The 15,673-nt window shown below is 37.5% G+C and overlaps 1 protein-coding gene across 2 annotated transcripts in view; it reads left to right on the forward strand.

The window, feature by feature from the left end:
• Srrm234 (Serine-arginine repetitive matrix 2/3/4) overlaps positions 1–15,673 on the forward strand; it is a 369,905-nt gene that overhangs the window by 2,478 nt on the left and 351,754 nt on the right. For both annotated transcript variants that reach the window (XM_083128349.1, XM_083128350.1), the window contains exon 2: positions 5,052–5,323. In XM_083128349.1, the coding sequence (XP_082984475.1) occupies positions 5,085–5,323 (239 nt within the window). In that variant the 5' untranslated portion in view covers positions 5,052–5,084. The remainder of the gene's footprint in view (positions 1–5,051; positions 5,324–15,673) is intronic.

Below are 15,673 nucleotides of genomic sequence, written 5' to 3' on the forward strand. Positions count from 1 at the left end.
GCTCCAGGTTCGATACCCAGCGGAGGCACATAGTTGCTCGGATCCAGTCTCGAACAGCTTATCTATGTATAAAATGGACCCAAAACAAAAACTAGGAAAGATGCCAAGTTGGGAGGATTTGGATCCTCCTGCTCCTCCATTCCCAACACTGCTCATCATTCTTCCTCGTTCTCACAATTAGCCGAAATGGCAGAAAGCGACTATAGATAAGAGAATAATTAAATAAACCATTCATCCTCATTGTCATGATTTGAGAAAAGTTGAAGAATAGATGAGGAGGTAAACAGAAGAGGACAAATAGGTGATGGACTATATCAAAGTGTTTGAAGGTTAATATGGAACAGGAATGTACCTATGAAATGCAAGAAGGTAATATATAACACATAATATGTGCCAATAATTACGTGACATAGAGAGACAAAAAAAAAAAAGATACAGGCAGTGGAGATGAAATTTTTAAGGAGCGTATGGGAGAAGACTACAGGGTGTCCCACGAACGGCGCAACTGGGAATTAAGAGTGGCGTTACTTTGTAACCGAAACCTGTACATACATAAGTCATATATCAAATGTTAGCCCTGTCCAAGTAGATATTTTTAAACATAGAAACAACAAACGGGGTGCAGTGTTGTTCATGCAGTGTTGCCAAATGTAAGTGAAAGTTAAATTTATTTTTCCACAAAGAATGGAAAATTGCATGTCAAACATTTGGACGTCAATTTCCACCTTGGGTAGGTGGACTATTTCGCCGTCTATAGTTCAGAGAAGAAAACCGATCGTTTTCGTGTATAGCCAATCCTGAAATGCCTCGTAAAGGCGTACCGGTCCAAATGGGTGTTTTAAAAAAAATATGAGGTACAGTGGCAACACTGTTGATGTTTGAAGGCAACAAAAGGTGTGTATAGTGATGGTCTATGACATGGAAATACTGGAAATAGGAAAAAAAGAAAATGAAAATTATGGTGAAAAAAGTGTTACTTACCTACTCCTGGCAACCATGCAATGCGATAAGAGCGCCCACGGAACGAGAACAAAAGAATCAGGTAGTTGTGTACTCAGAACTGTTTGAGCCGTGCATTTCGCATTGTTCGTAGGAGAAGATTAGAATTGTTCTGTGAAATGTAGTACTCTTTGGAAGAGAGGGTGTTCATTGTGGAACATTATTTTTGTTCAAAATCGTACGCTAGTGTAAAAACTGTGTTTCGCGAGAAATATCCGAATAACAGTGTTCCAGAAAATTCGACGATATATTGACTTGTGTCCAGATTTCGTGAAACAGGATCAGTTAATGACACACCCTACCACAGACAACCACCAGTTTTGACACAAGGTGTGCTGCAGGATGTGGAGCAGAGAATATCACAATCTCCCAGGAAATCTGTTCGTAAACTTGCTGCACAGTCAGGTGTATCAAAAACAACAACTCACCGAGCGTTAAAACAATTGCACATACGTGCATATAAGGTGCAGGCTGTGCAAGAACTGAAGGAAGCAGACAATGGTGCACGTGTAACATACTGGCAGTGGTTTAGAAATTTTATTAGAGACAATGGTGTGAATATTTTGGATAAGGTTTTTTTCACGGATGAAGCATGGTTCCAGTTAAATGGATATGTCAACAGTCAAAATTCTCGACACTGGTCAAGTAACAATCCCCATTTGTTACATTTGTTCATCCACAAAAGATCGGTGTGTGGTGCGTGATTTCGCGGAGAAAAATAATCGGTCCATTCTTTTTCAACACAACATTTGACGGAATAGTTTATCGTGACCTTATCACACAGTTTATTTCTCTGTTGGAACGTGATGAACGTGATTGTTGGTTTCAACAAGACTCTGCAACATGTCACACATCTAATGAAACTTTAGACATGTTGGCAGAGTTTTTTGGCGATCACATTATAAGCAAAAACTTATGGCCCAGTCGCTCCCCGGATCTGACGTCTCCAGATTTTTTTCTGTGGGGTTATTTGAAACAAACAGTTTACATTAATAACCCAAGAACACTTGATGATCTAAAAATAAACATTTGCACAGCCATTAACAATATAAACCAATCAACCTTGCATAAAGTTGCTTCCAATATGATAAAACGTGTTGATGAATGCCTCAGGGAAAATGGTTGTCATTTTCAACATCTTTTGTAAAGCTACACTGCCTGTTACGCGTATTGCATGGTTGCCAGGAGTAGGTAAGTAACACTTTTTTCACCATAATTTTCATTTTCTTTTTTTCCTGTTTCCAGTATATCCATGTCATAGACCATCACTAAACACACCTTTTGTTGCCTTCAAACATCAACAGTGTTGCCACTGTATCTCATAATTTTTTTAAAACACCCATTTGGACCGGAACGCCTTTACGAGGCATTTCAGGATTGGCTATACGCGAAAACGATCGGTTTTCTTCTCTTAACTATAGATGGCGAAATAGTCCACCTACCCAAGGTGGAAATTGACATCCAAATTTCTGTACGAATGTTTGACATGCAATTTTCCATGCTTTGTGGAAAAATAAATTTACATTTTCACTTACATTTGGCAACACTGCATGAACAACACTGCACCCCGTTTGTTGTTTCTATGTTTAAAAATATCTACTTGGACAGGGCTAACATTTGGTATATGACTTATGTATGTAAAGGTTTCGGTTACAAAGTAACGCCACTCTTAATTCCCAGTTGCGCCGTTCGTGGGACACACTGTAGAAGGGATAGAATAAGGAATGAGGAGATCCGACAGACAGTGGGAGTGGTGAAGCTTCAGGACAGGATAGATCAGGCACAGATGAGATGGTTCGGGCACATGTAGAGGATGGATTCAGAAAGACTACCAGTAAGAGATTATAATGCACAAGGAGTGGGAATAAGGCCAAGGGGGAGACCAAGATGTCGGTGGAAAGAGCAGATAGTGGAGAGTGTTAGGAGAAGAGGGCAAGATTGGAACACCGTGGATAGAGAGGAGTGGTGGAAGACCAGGAAATAATGGAGAGGCTTGACTTCTATGCCAACCCAGTCATAGGCAGGAAATGGTGAAGGATGATGATGATGATGATGTCATAATTAACAAAAGTTACAAAAAAGTGACGCAAGAGTAGGAAAAATACATAAATTTGAAAATTATGTATATTAATTAAAGAAAATTGTCGTTTCTGCAGGAAAGTCAATAACTCGTACGTACTTTTTACGATATGATACAATATATTGAGGAAACTGTCGTGTAAACCTGAGTGTTCTAAACATATTGTAATTTTAAAATTTGTGAACAAACATTATCAGGAAAATAATTGTAATTCCAGAAACTCTATCATTCTTGTAACAATAATTTCTTGCTGATGAGATCCTATATACTGACAATGATCAATGCTGTTAACGTACTGAGCCATTTATTGCTGGCACTATTCCTTTGTCAGTGCATCGGAAACTCCATGGCTCGTTTTTGCACTGCAAGTTGTGTTTTACACAGCAATTAATGACATTTTTGTGTCTCTTACACCATGGATATCCACAGGATTTGTTCCCGGGGTGATGCAAACGAGGCACTTTTCCCCAGCAGTGCAGCAAATGAGGCATGTTTCTCCCCAAAATAGAGATGTTGCTAAAAAATAACAAAAAACGTAGCTGCCAGCTGGAATATATTCATATATATATATGTCAGTTAGTTATCTGGATATCTGAATTATTCAGATACTAATTAAATAACATGCAGATATCTATAATCTACAATCTAGATAATCTGTATTTCCATGTAATAGACTAATAATAATTTTGAATCTCCTGCAAAATTAAGGGTTATTGTCGATTTTTTCTGACACTGTTGCCACATTCAAAATTCACCTCAAAATGCTGAGAAAAAATGTAGCTGTAGCGAAATGACCACTACTCATGACATATATTATTGCATAAAATTATAAATCAAATCTAGGAGTTCAGCCCACCCAATTTTTTTCCAAAGTTTGCACCTCTGGGTTTGGGTATGCAGTGGTGGTTAGGGAAACAAATTAAGTGTGGTGGCCCTCAAAGTAAATAGTAATTTTGTTCCTTGCTCCACTGTGCTAAATTTCTAGTAAGACCCTTTTTATGTACAGTGATGGACAATTCTAGGTTGTAACGGTCCTATTTGAAGTCAATGGGATCATTACAACTGAGAAGTATCCGTGGCTGTATGTACAGTTTCGTCTAGTAGCCCACACCACAAAGCTAGGGAAGAAAATCTCATGGTTAGAAAGAAATTAATGTTTCGTTTGCTCTAAGGAGTATTAAACAGTTACTAATCGAAAAACTACTACATGTTAGACAACTTCAAATGAGTAACAAATCCGTTCACCTTACAATATTCAGGTGTATTTTTTTTTTTGCTCTGCGGTGCCAGACAAATTAATATGGTTATTGTTTTACAGTTGAATACGAACCCTATATTATATGCATGGGAAAGGCCTTCAAAATATTATTCATCCCTTCTCCCCCACTTGCTCTTAATCACTGCAGAAAACAACTGGAGAAAATGTAACCTGAATCAAACTAAATATGTTTCCTACTGGGGTGCCCTTCCTTAGAATAGTTGACAACATCAGTGTCGTGAGTGGTGGACATGTGTCATGCTTAGACAGAACTTTGAAAGTTGTTGTTTTTATAAATTTAACAAAACTTACAAATTCACTGTAAACTTCTGCAATGAAGAAATGTCAGAAGAGAATTTTCATCATCATTTGGTATCCATGTGTGTGACATGTGGCACCATGTAGTGTGTTGTTTCTAACTGAAATGTTGAGAGTGTCATCGTAACAACCTACATTAAAATAAAGCACATTGTCTTTAATCATTTTCATTTATAAATAGGTTTGTATACTGCACTTTGTATAGATCCAGGTTTTCTAGTGTTTCAAAATGTTGACACAATGCAATTGTGTGGTCATGATACTTTTATCGGTTTTTTTGGTACATGTTGTCAATTAAATAAATTTTAATAATTTTAGGATACCCTACATTTCATCTTTTACAGTGCACACAATCATATAGAGTATTACAACATCTTCTTTTTCTCCCATTGACAGATTGATGCAGTGAAATAAGGAAAACAATTTGAAATGTATAACGGTATTGGCTTGCCAACTCCCAGAGGCTCCGGAACAAATGGCTATGTGCAGCGCAATTGGGCATTTGTCCGCAAGGGGAAGGACAAGGTGCAGTACAAGACGGAAGAAGAACTGGAGAAGCTAGACTCACAGAATAACCGCCAACCTAATCAGGAGATCCTGGACCATGAACGGAAGAGGAAGGTGGAGGTGAAATGCATTGAGCTAGAAGAAATTTTGGAAGACCAAGGGTGAGTAGAAGTCAAATCTTTTTATGATTATGATGTTTTAAATCAAGATTGTTAAATAAAACTGTGAACAGAAATACAGAAGTTCTGCCTTCTAAGTTATGTTTTTTTATAAGCTAATTAACATTTCTTTAAATGTAACATTTTGGGAGAAAACACTCTCCCAGTTACATCTTCCTTGTAACCAGGAGTAGGAAAAAGTTAAAAATAATTCAAGGCCCATCCCCTTTTCCTCAGAAGCCAGCATATTAGGCTGTGTCCGAAAGGTACAAAGTGCACACTTGAAGTATGGTCTTGACGGAAGTCATGGTCACCTAGTATAGTTCGAAAGTTCACTAGGAATCAAGACCACAGGGCAGAGCACGCCAAGTTGCAGGCTCAGTCACGTGACAAGTGAACTTGTTGTTCATTTGTTTGAAATCGCGGAGGTAGAAAGCCAGCAAGTTGTTGGTTGAACTTCTTCTAATGTGTGGAAATGTATGTATAAGAACATTTGCAAATGCTATGTGATTTTTGTGGTGAAAAACAAGTCTTTAAAATGTGGAAACCAATGTATTCTCAGTTATATCTACTGATCGTATTTGGTGCTGCATTTGAAGTGCAGTTCGAAAGACTCACTTCCAGTCCACGACTTCAAGACCGCACTGCGAGACCATACTCGGAGGATGCTATCTTCAAGTACAGTCGGACACGGCTTTAATGAAATACAGTCTAAGAAAACAATGAATTCAACTAAGATAAAGCTACATATTTTGAAATGTGACCTTAATTTATGATTTAACACAGATTGGATTAAAAGTAATTAATTCTGTGCTAGAGTGGCATTGCTAATGAAGGCTCAAATGGTAACAACATGAATAACTACGCAGTACATTCTGATACATGGCCGACTCTAGCAACGGTGCAAAAAAAATGTATAATGGCATGTTTATTATTCTGATTTAATGATACACAGGATCAGTAGCGGCTCGTGCCTAAAATAATAGGTGAAGAATTACATTTATAGACAATGAAAGACAAATAGTAAGTGTCAGTGGAACCCCCACAATTTAAAACTTCTTTTTTGTCGTCATCCGTCCATCTGGAAAATGGTGTCTGCAACAAATTACACACTAAGTCATTTACTGGGTTCATTGTACAAACCACAGCTCAACACATGAACACAACACACGATAGGAAACGCGAAACACACACGCAGAACAAGATCTCACGAGAACGCAACGATTTTGCTACAACAACTGGATGCAATGTTTTCTGTGGACAAGAGAACTGCTGCACCTAGATGGCGATACCCATTCAATTCCAATGCTAGGTGACGTCACCATTGCCATGACAACCGGCTAAAGTCTTCCGCATCCTGGCGTTGTCTGCTCTTGGTTTGTTTATGCTACGACGAACTCTTCACGTGCATATCGCCGAGCGGCGTATTATTTGAGTATTATCGTGTGCGTTCTGCTGGTAAATAGTTTAATTTAACAAGCAAATGAAAAATGTCAATATTAATTTGAAAATTAGGTGAAAACATCTGCACTTATTGCACTAAGCCAGCCACCACTGCACAGGTTACAGAGACCACATACTCATTAATGAACATACACTGTAGTTGATATTAAGAAAAAGGTAATGGAAATTTTCATAAGCAAACTCGAAATAAAAAAAATAATGCTGAATTTGAAAATTCAGGCTCCAGTTTTTTTCTACCCTTGCTTGTATCAACTGTAAGTTAGTACAGCACTATATGAGTTTGAAAACCTTGGTTTTTCAAAATAAATTTCTGTACATTTAGACATTAGCACTTGTGCGTTAGATCCAGTGAGTTCTTTCAGTTTCATTTCTACTATACGGACTTCACCCACGGAAGCTGCCAAAGTTTTCGTGTACAATTCAAGCTTTCGTATGGAATTAAAGAGAAGTTTGTTGAGATGTATGCCAATTCGACTTTTAAGGAGGGATCCTTCAACAGTTCTTGCAGAATTTCTTCTTTGTCAAGATAATTTACAACAGATACAAATTGTTCAAAGTTCTGGGCATACTATAGAGCTGCATCCAACCAAGTGCCACATCGCGTATCTACAGGTGTAAGGGGAAGGGGAACCTCAGGACATTTTTGTTTAAAAATGTCTATTCTTCTAGGGGGCTTGATAACAACTTTCTTCCCATTTGAAACCAGTTTATTGACATTGGGATAAAGAGCTCTTATCTTTTCAAATATTCTATGCAAAGCATGAGCCACATGTAACGGGCACCATTTTGGGGGTAGCTAACAAGCAAGGCCTACTCCAGCATTTTTCATGTTAGCTGCAGCATCTGTCACGAGGAGAAGAACATTGTCAAATCTTATGCCTTCCGGCCACAATAGCTGCATTGCTTCGTTAAAAAGCCTTGCTATCGTTACATGTGTAGCCCCAGCTAGCTCTCTACACACTAGCAAATAATTTTTCGTTGAGAGTTTAGTCATTATTTAGCACTCCCACAATTACATTTCCCACTTTTCTACAGGTGGAGTCTGTAGTTTCGTCAATACATACCCAAATATTTTGATGCACACATTGTGAGGTGTGCTCGTAACACCTGTGCAGAGACATTTTTCGCAACGTTGATTAGTCAGATGGTTCGAAGTTCGTATATTTCGTGAGAAAGTTTCATAAATCAGGGTTCTATAATTTGAACAATGGAATATCTGCTGACACAAAAGCTCTGCACAAGTCCATTGAAAAAGCAGACAATTTTGATGGTTCCCCAGAAGTAGATGGAGTTAGTTGCCTGATAAGTGCCTGTCTGCAGCTCAAATGTGAAGGAGCAACAACATGCTTGTTGCTAGCTAAATGCTGCATAATTTGCGAACGTTGGTCAGCTGCAATAGCTTTACCACACGGTTGGCAAAATAACACTTTGCCATCAGTTGAAAACACATCCTTATATTCTTTACAGAACTGTTGCAAACGAGATGAAACACTTGCCTTAACTTTTGGCATATCACACGAGAAAACACACACTGCTGCATAAGCACTGAATCGGAACAAGACAAAAGCAGAAACACACTCGAAGCTCTGCATTACGTTGTACGCTTGCCTCATCTGGGTAATATTTTCCCCCAATAGGATCGTAGGCGAGGTGCCAGAAGTCTGCCAGCGAACATGTTCAAAGACATAACAAACCTAGCACTCTTGATATGAAAGAGGTGCAGAGAATAAACATTTTTCCTTCGAGGATTTCAAGGTAGCTGAAGTCCATGAGCGATTTTATGTATTTGAAATGAAAATTCGCAAAATATGTATTTACATACGGAAAATTGGAAAATATGTGTTTTTATGTAAAATAAAATTTGCCGTGTTTACTTATAAGGCTATGATTAGAATTTTGGCAAAAATGAGGGGGTCTATCTTATCGCAGAAAAACATTTATTTACGTAAAGTTCCGTTCTCTAGTTATAAGTTTCGTGTTGGTAAACTAGTTTAATGTTGGATTATCACCAAATACCAGTGGTGAAGATATTGTGCAAGCACTGCTTGCACTATTAAAATATTATGTAATGTACTTAATGTTGAATGGCTTATTTAGTTTCTATCACACACTATTTCATGAAATTGTACGGCCGCAAACTCCCTCAGCAGCCCGTTGGCAAGCAACAACCTCTCTGCTTGCAACCACTGCATGGGAAACTAACGCTCCTGAAGTATCATATGGCAAAGGGTAGATGCTGGTGAAGACACGGTCCCCAAACCACTAATAAAAGCTAATTTTCGGAGGTTTTTGGCTTTTCTCGAAAACAGCTGATCCAAGCAGAAAGCATATAAGTGTTAACATGACCTTGAAGATGAATATTTGCTTTATTATAAACACAGAATTATTGAAATAAATTATTATAACTGTTCCAAATTCCAATTTAAACAAACTTTAAATCATAACTAAGTTTCACGATTTGTAAAACATGTCGATAATGAGGATGTTCAGGGGTTAAGACAAACATGGCACTGGAATCTGTAGAACAACTGGCTGTTGTCTATCTCATTCCTCAATCATCTCAAATTACGCCAGTGTTGACAACTAGCAAATAATTTACACGATATTTATCATTAGTTTCCATACAAAAAAATTCAATAAACTGGTGTTTTCTCGACAAGACTTATGCAAATAAAGCAACGACACTCTCTTCTGAGACCCGCAATAGCAAAAACGTTAAGTCCTAAATGCTATCAAACTCGAAATACTATTATTAATATGATACATTATTAAAGAAAGGAACCAGGACATTTTTTTTTAGTTGTTATAACCTATTATTCCAAAGCTTAATTAATTTCAAGCTTCAAATCAGTTCTTTTACTCTCCTGTGAACATTAATTTTTACAACTGGGTTGGTATCACTTTTTGGAACATTTTCCATTTGTGTGGGAAGAACGAGTGGTTGAAGTGAGTGTTCTTTTTTGTTTGGTGTGTTGTGAATTTACCAAAACAAACATGGATATTTCAAATTGTGTACGGTAAGCTGTAAGTAATAGCAAGTATTTCATTATATCAATAATGTGACCAAGAATTTTGAAGTACTGCATTGTTTGCCTTCTTCTTAAGATTACGCTTCACCACTGCCAAATACATAGTATCATGGAGATTCAAACACAGTCACACCTTTGCAAGGGTGGCCCAATACTGTGATAACAATATTCATAGACGTGTTCCATATTTGCGGATGAAAAACCATTTTACAGTGATCTATGGATTGAAAAAAAACAACAACAACAAAAAAAACGATTTCATAAATATATTCAGAGATCTAGAATCGTTTTTTGTACTTGCAGTGAAATTGTATTTCTTTTACATATTTTAACCCTAATTTGATGCAATGTGTTAAAAAGAAACAAGAAACATGGATGTTTTCAGTGCTTTCATATTTCCACTCTAAAACAAAGTTAAAGTAAGTTAAAACATTACAGAATGGTCTTAAAGTTTATTTGAAAATACCAGAAAGAAACTGGGAGAATTAGGGAATTTGACAAGGGACAATGAGTAGGAACTGGACTAGGTTACTGGCATTTCATAGTCATATCGAGCTATAACATTTGTAACAGCTAGATACATAGTGATCTACAGCAACTACAGCAACCAAACAATGAAAACTATACTGGCCATGATGGATGCATGGATGATATAGTATTTTCTCATATTGGAAAAAAGGTGTTGGAATCAGGTGAAAAATAGAATGGAAGACATTATTTTCCTATGTATTTTATGTTCAAAATTAACACAGAAACACCCAAGGGTGATTTATTCCATAAATTTCATCAGTTCATCATCCATTCTCAGTGATGACTTTTATTTAGAGATTAGTTTGCTTTAAAGAATGTTTAGTTTTGGGGAAAGGACTTGAACATACAAAATCCTATAGACAAATATATATATTATCCAGGTATGTATTTATCTGGATTTGTTCATGCTTAGAATACGCATGATTTTAAAACACACTTGAGTGAATACCAACATTTACTGTTGGAAGGTCATCTGACTACAGTCATGGCATGGTGAATCCCATGTGGGAATTTCTTTGACATAGTTTGCTTAAAGTGGCTCTAGGACTAATCCAAAGCTACCCACACACATTAAGCACTAGCATAATTATAAAGCTAAGAACACAATACTTGATCCATTTAAACTTTCATGTTTCTTAAGTAATGAAAAATCCGTATCTCCAACTTTCTTGTTGTGTCTTCAGATATGAACACATGCATATTGTAAACTTAGCACAAACAACAAATTTATGGGTTTTACATACATACACAGTCTAATTATGGATAAATACAACAGTATTACATGTCATTGAGCAACAAACATCATTGCTATCAATATTCTGACACTTATGTAGAATGTGTGACATTGAGTATGCAATACTAGTACTCCCTCTTTTAACACAAGTCCAGAGCAGCACATAGGGAAGTCAATCCAGTGCACAATGTGCTGTAATAGATATGATGGTTGGGGCATAAGTCATGGCAGCTATTTTTTTCACGAGAATGTGGGACCGGCATGGAAATCTGATATATACAAATGGAGGAGGGCACTGCATGAAACTTAGGAACATATAAACAATGCAGATTATGTGTGTTAGGTGTAGGATAGGGAAGTGAGCAAACATTCTTCAAGATAGAATCGTGTAACATGCATCTACAAATCAGAAAGCACACATTAGCATTGCAAGATTACAAAAGAGGCATGCTACGGTAGGACATTATTCCCCATAGTTTCCACCAGCTCCCTCTGCCCCAGTTGCCATGACTTATGCCCCAGCCCTATTATTTATGATTTGACACTGGATTGGAATACTCAGAACAAGATTGTTGAGTACTTCCTGTAGCAAATCTTTATATTGCCGATGCAGTGCTCATCTGTGTTCAGGAGTCATCCCTGGTGAATATAATGGAGAATAACATCAGTGCAACACCATAGTCTTATTGTGGACCCTTATTCTGGCAGTTGCAACTTGGTATGGCCATTGACAATAATGCTTGTGTTACTGGTCTAGACCATCGTTCTTTCAACACACTCGCAAAGAAAAAGGTATAGCAGGGTTCATTACCCGTTGGAGACATTGCACAGTGGTTCAGATCCCACTTTAAACTGTAGGTTCAGTCCTGTATGCATCTGTGCATAAAGTGGACTTAACAGCAATAATTCAAATTCTAAAGAAGGGCAGGGGAGGTGACAGGTGAATCCTCCTCCAGATTGTTTTCTTATTAAAGGCACTGCATATCAGGTGCCCATTAGATGTAACAGCACAAAGTGAATCTTCTTCATTTGCAAGTCAATGTTCCCAGGGCTCCTGATGTTCTGTACATTTTTCTGGAAATTTTAAAAAAAAGTGTTACAAATGTTCATAATTAAAGCTTATTGCACAAAGTAGAGAAAACTTGACATAATCCATGTTCAGTGTCCATATCAGTGGTCTGAATGGAGAGGATCTATATAAATCATATAGTAAATGGAACCGACCACTTGAGGATCCTTTTTAAATTTGGTCCCCTCACAGGCACGGCTCCTGCATTATATACCCAGGGGTTCACAAGTCATGTGACACACATTCAGTTTCTGCAAAAATACTTTCTTCGCCTAACAAAAGGATGGGGGGAGGGCTTAAAAGATTTGTCCAGAATTTTTTCATCTGGGAGTATAAGGTTTTGTAGTAGGGGCGTGCGAATAAATTTAGGGCTGAAACTACAATAAATTGTGCCTTTATGAAAAAAGTGGGCTTTTGTTGGAAAATCATGGACGTCCTCAAGTAGGGTCAAGGAATATATTTTTTCCCAGGAGGGGCAAAAAACACTCCTTCAGCCTGAAGTTACTGCAACGCTTTTATAATAATTATCAAAAATTACTGTGACTGAAATTAAATTATATGCATGTAATATATAATTTTTGGTTGACATTCAATTTCCATTGGGGGCGCATTCAATTTCCATTGGGGGCGGCCCCCTTTTTCCCTTCTGGACGTACATGCCGACTAGTCAGAACTGGTCCTACATTTATTAAAGGGAAATGGCAACTAATGGCATGTGCATACTAGAAATCGAACCTGAGACCCTTTCATTGATATACGACAGCTTTGTTCAAATTTGGGGCTGGTTGACCAGCACACGATTTTTTTTCAGTGGACAAGGAAGTTTGTTTACGTTAATTACGTGCATTTCTATCGGTCATTTCTTACCTGTGCGGACAGCAACTCCTGCACTGCATCAAATGACATATCCTAGGTAAAGTCCATTCCTCACTTCACTCACAGCATCACTTAATACTTTCCAACAAGTATCCAACCACTTCAAAAACTAACAAACTTGAGACATTGACACCGAGCGACAGTGAGTCACGTCTTCGTACCATTCTCTTCTATCGCGAACCCGAAGTGTTTCCACCTTTAAGGAAAAACCTCTGAATGCATGCACGAGCTATTTTAGTAATGTATCTTCTTTATTTTAATTCATCGCATCTAATTCCAGCTTTTATTTGTTTCCATTCATCCATCTCTGCCACAATCTTGCATTTATTCCAAGAAGTTCGGTGCAAAAATGATACAAGAGAAGATTGAATATGTAATGTGTGCGCTTCAAACTTGAAACCCGACACAGCAACACTGGAAGGGAGGAAGCAGCGAGAACGGAGCCTTGCCCCGCAGCTTCTGCGAGAGAACAAACTGCGCATGACCGTTGGTTGGAGACATAGGTTCTGCAGTATCCTCTTCCATGTATTTTGCCCTATTCCCTCCTCGAGCTTCTGCTCCCGCACAAAGCTTTCACAATGACACGAGCTGTCCTGTGGGGGTTCAACTGGGGGTCTGTATCAGGGTGGCCGATTCGCGGTTTGTTCTTGTCAGCAAGAGTGTTCGCCGTGTTACGGACACAAATACATGACTTATTGTGTAGAAATTTTAGCGAAATAATGTGAAAATGTAAAGACATTGTTTATTGTTCATTCTCGAGGTGATTATTGTACCAGGGGTTCAATGATCCTGTGCGCTATAGGGCCAAACGCACCTGTCCCCTCAGCACCACAGGGTTCTTGTTTTGTTATTTCTACCACTTGAATGTGAAAATTTGAATTTAACTTGACACAGAATGTCAATTCATCATCAAGTCATTTTTCAGACACGAGATGCTGACAGGAGTAACCAAATAAGCCCAAATGCAGTTCTGATTCTTTGCAGTATTTTTCTAAATACCTTAATAATGGAGAGCATTTTTTTTAATAATCACAGTATGTATAGTTTTGTGTTTGTTTATTTTTATTGAAGTAAAAGGAGAATATCAAATAACCACCACAAGGTTTGGAAAGAAATTACTTTTCATCAACTTATGAGCCTTGCTTAGGATCTTGCATACAATTTCTACATGTATTTATAGTATTTCATTGTCTGATGTTTTAACACCCAATATTTTGTATTAATTCAAAGTAAACATTATATAAAAATAGAAAACAAACGTTGCAAGTAATACCATACCAGATCATTCAGAAACCACCAGTCCACCCAATGACCTCAAATTTCAATGGAATATGGTGACTATAGACAAGCATAAAGACCTCTATTCTTAAATGTTAGAATATAGTGACTTCCATCTGGAATGTGCAACACTTTAAATTTCCTGCTATTTGATTATTTCTTTTTGTTGAATAATGCTTATTGAAATAATAAAAATAATGAGTGAGAAAATATGAGGGTATCCTAGATTGATAAAATTCAAAATGATGATGAAGTATGTGTAAATAGGAACCCTTACAAAATTTCACCACCTTCATAAACGCACAACCCTCACAACCCTCACAACACACAGCCCTACTGATTAATATCTGAATATGTTTTGTTTGTGGTGTGCTAATGGTCATGTGCAGGCTAAATTTATTCCTTCGAAAGCAGTAACATTCTCCTGATTAAACCTACTTGGAGACCGATGACAAGTATTGCTTCCAGGTTGCAAATGATAATCCAGTGTAGATATAACATTTTGCTTGAAAGTATCAGTTTCTGAAGATGCTTAAGCTGCTGAATATGAAATCTACATTCTCTCGAATTTGGCATAGAAGAAAAACATACCATAGATTCAAGGAACCCATCCCCTCTCTTTTCAGGCATGGAGGTCAAATTTCAATTCTCTATATTTACAATCTTCTTTCTTCAGTTTCTGTTCTTGTCATGAAGTTGCCAACCTTCACAGATTGGTTATGGCACTTGCCACAATGCCAAGGGGCCCGGGTTTGATTTCCAGCCTGGGCATGTGTGTTCTTTGTGAGTGTTTCTTCATCTACTTTATCACATCATCACTCCTCATCCTCACTATTAGCCAAAAGGGGAAGAAGAAGCAATGCTAAAAAACAAATGTAATGAAAAAATCCTTATGAAATCCTCAACACCATCATCTATTCATCTCATAAGTCAGTTTCCTTTTCTTCTTCGGTTTTGATATGGCTTGTGCATGAGCAGTGTTGCTACGCATCTGGAAAACAGGGAAATGTCAGGGAATTTTGCAGATTGTCTGGAATTTACGTGCATCTTGGAGTCTGCAAGAGAAAAAGTTGCAAAATGAAGAAGTAGTTCACTTCCACTTCTGGATTCGGTTCTTGTGATTCCACTTCCAAAAAAGATTCAGTTTAGAAACTTGTTTCTTTCGTTCATATGATTCTCAGACCTTGTTTCTTTCATTCATATGATTCTCGGACTTGTGCAAAATTATGGTTCCTTCGAATTCCTGTAACAAATTTTCACTTTTAAAATACTAGATATTAGAGAATATCAAAGTATCTGATTGATAACTAAAGTACATTGACAATACGTTCATAATTATCAGAAAAGTTGGCGAAGATGAGGTTATCGTCTAT

The sequence above is a fragment of the Lepisma saccharinum genome, chromosome 9 (genome assembly GCF_977018435.1).
Source record: "Lepisma saccharinum chromosome 9, izLepSacc3.1, whole genome shotgun sequence".
NCBI lineage: Eukaryota > Metazoa > Arthropoda > Insecta > Zygentoma > Lepismatidae > Lepisma > Lepisma saccharinum.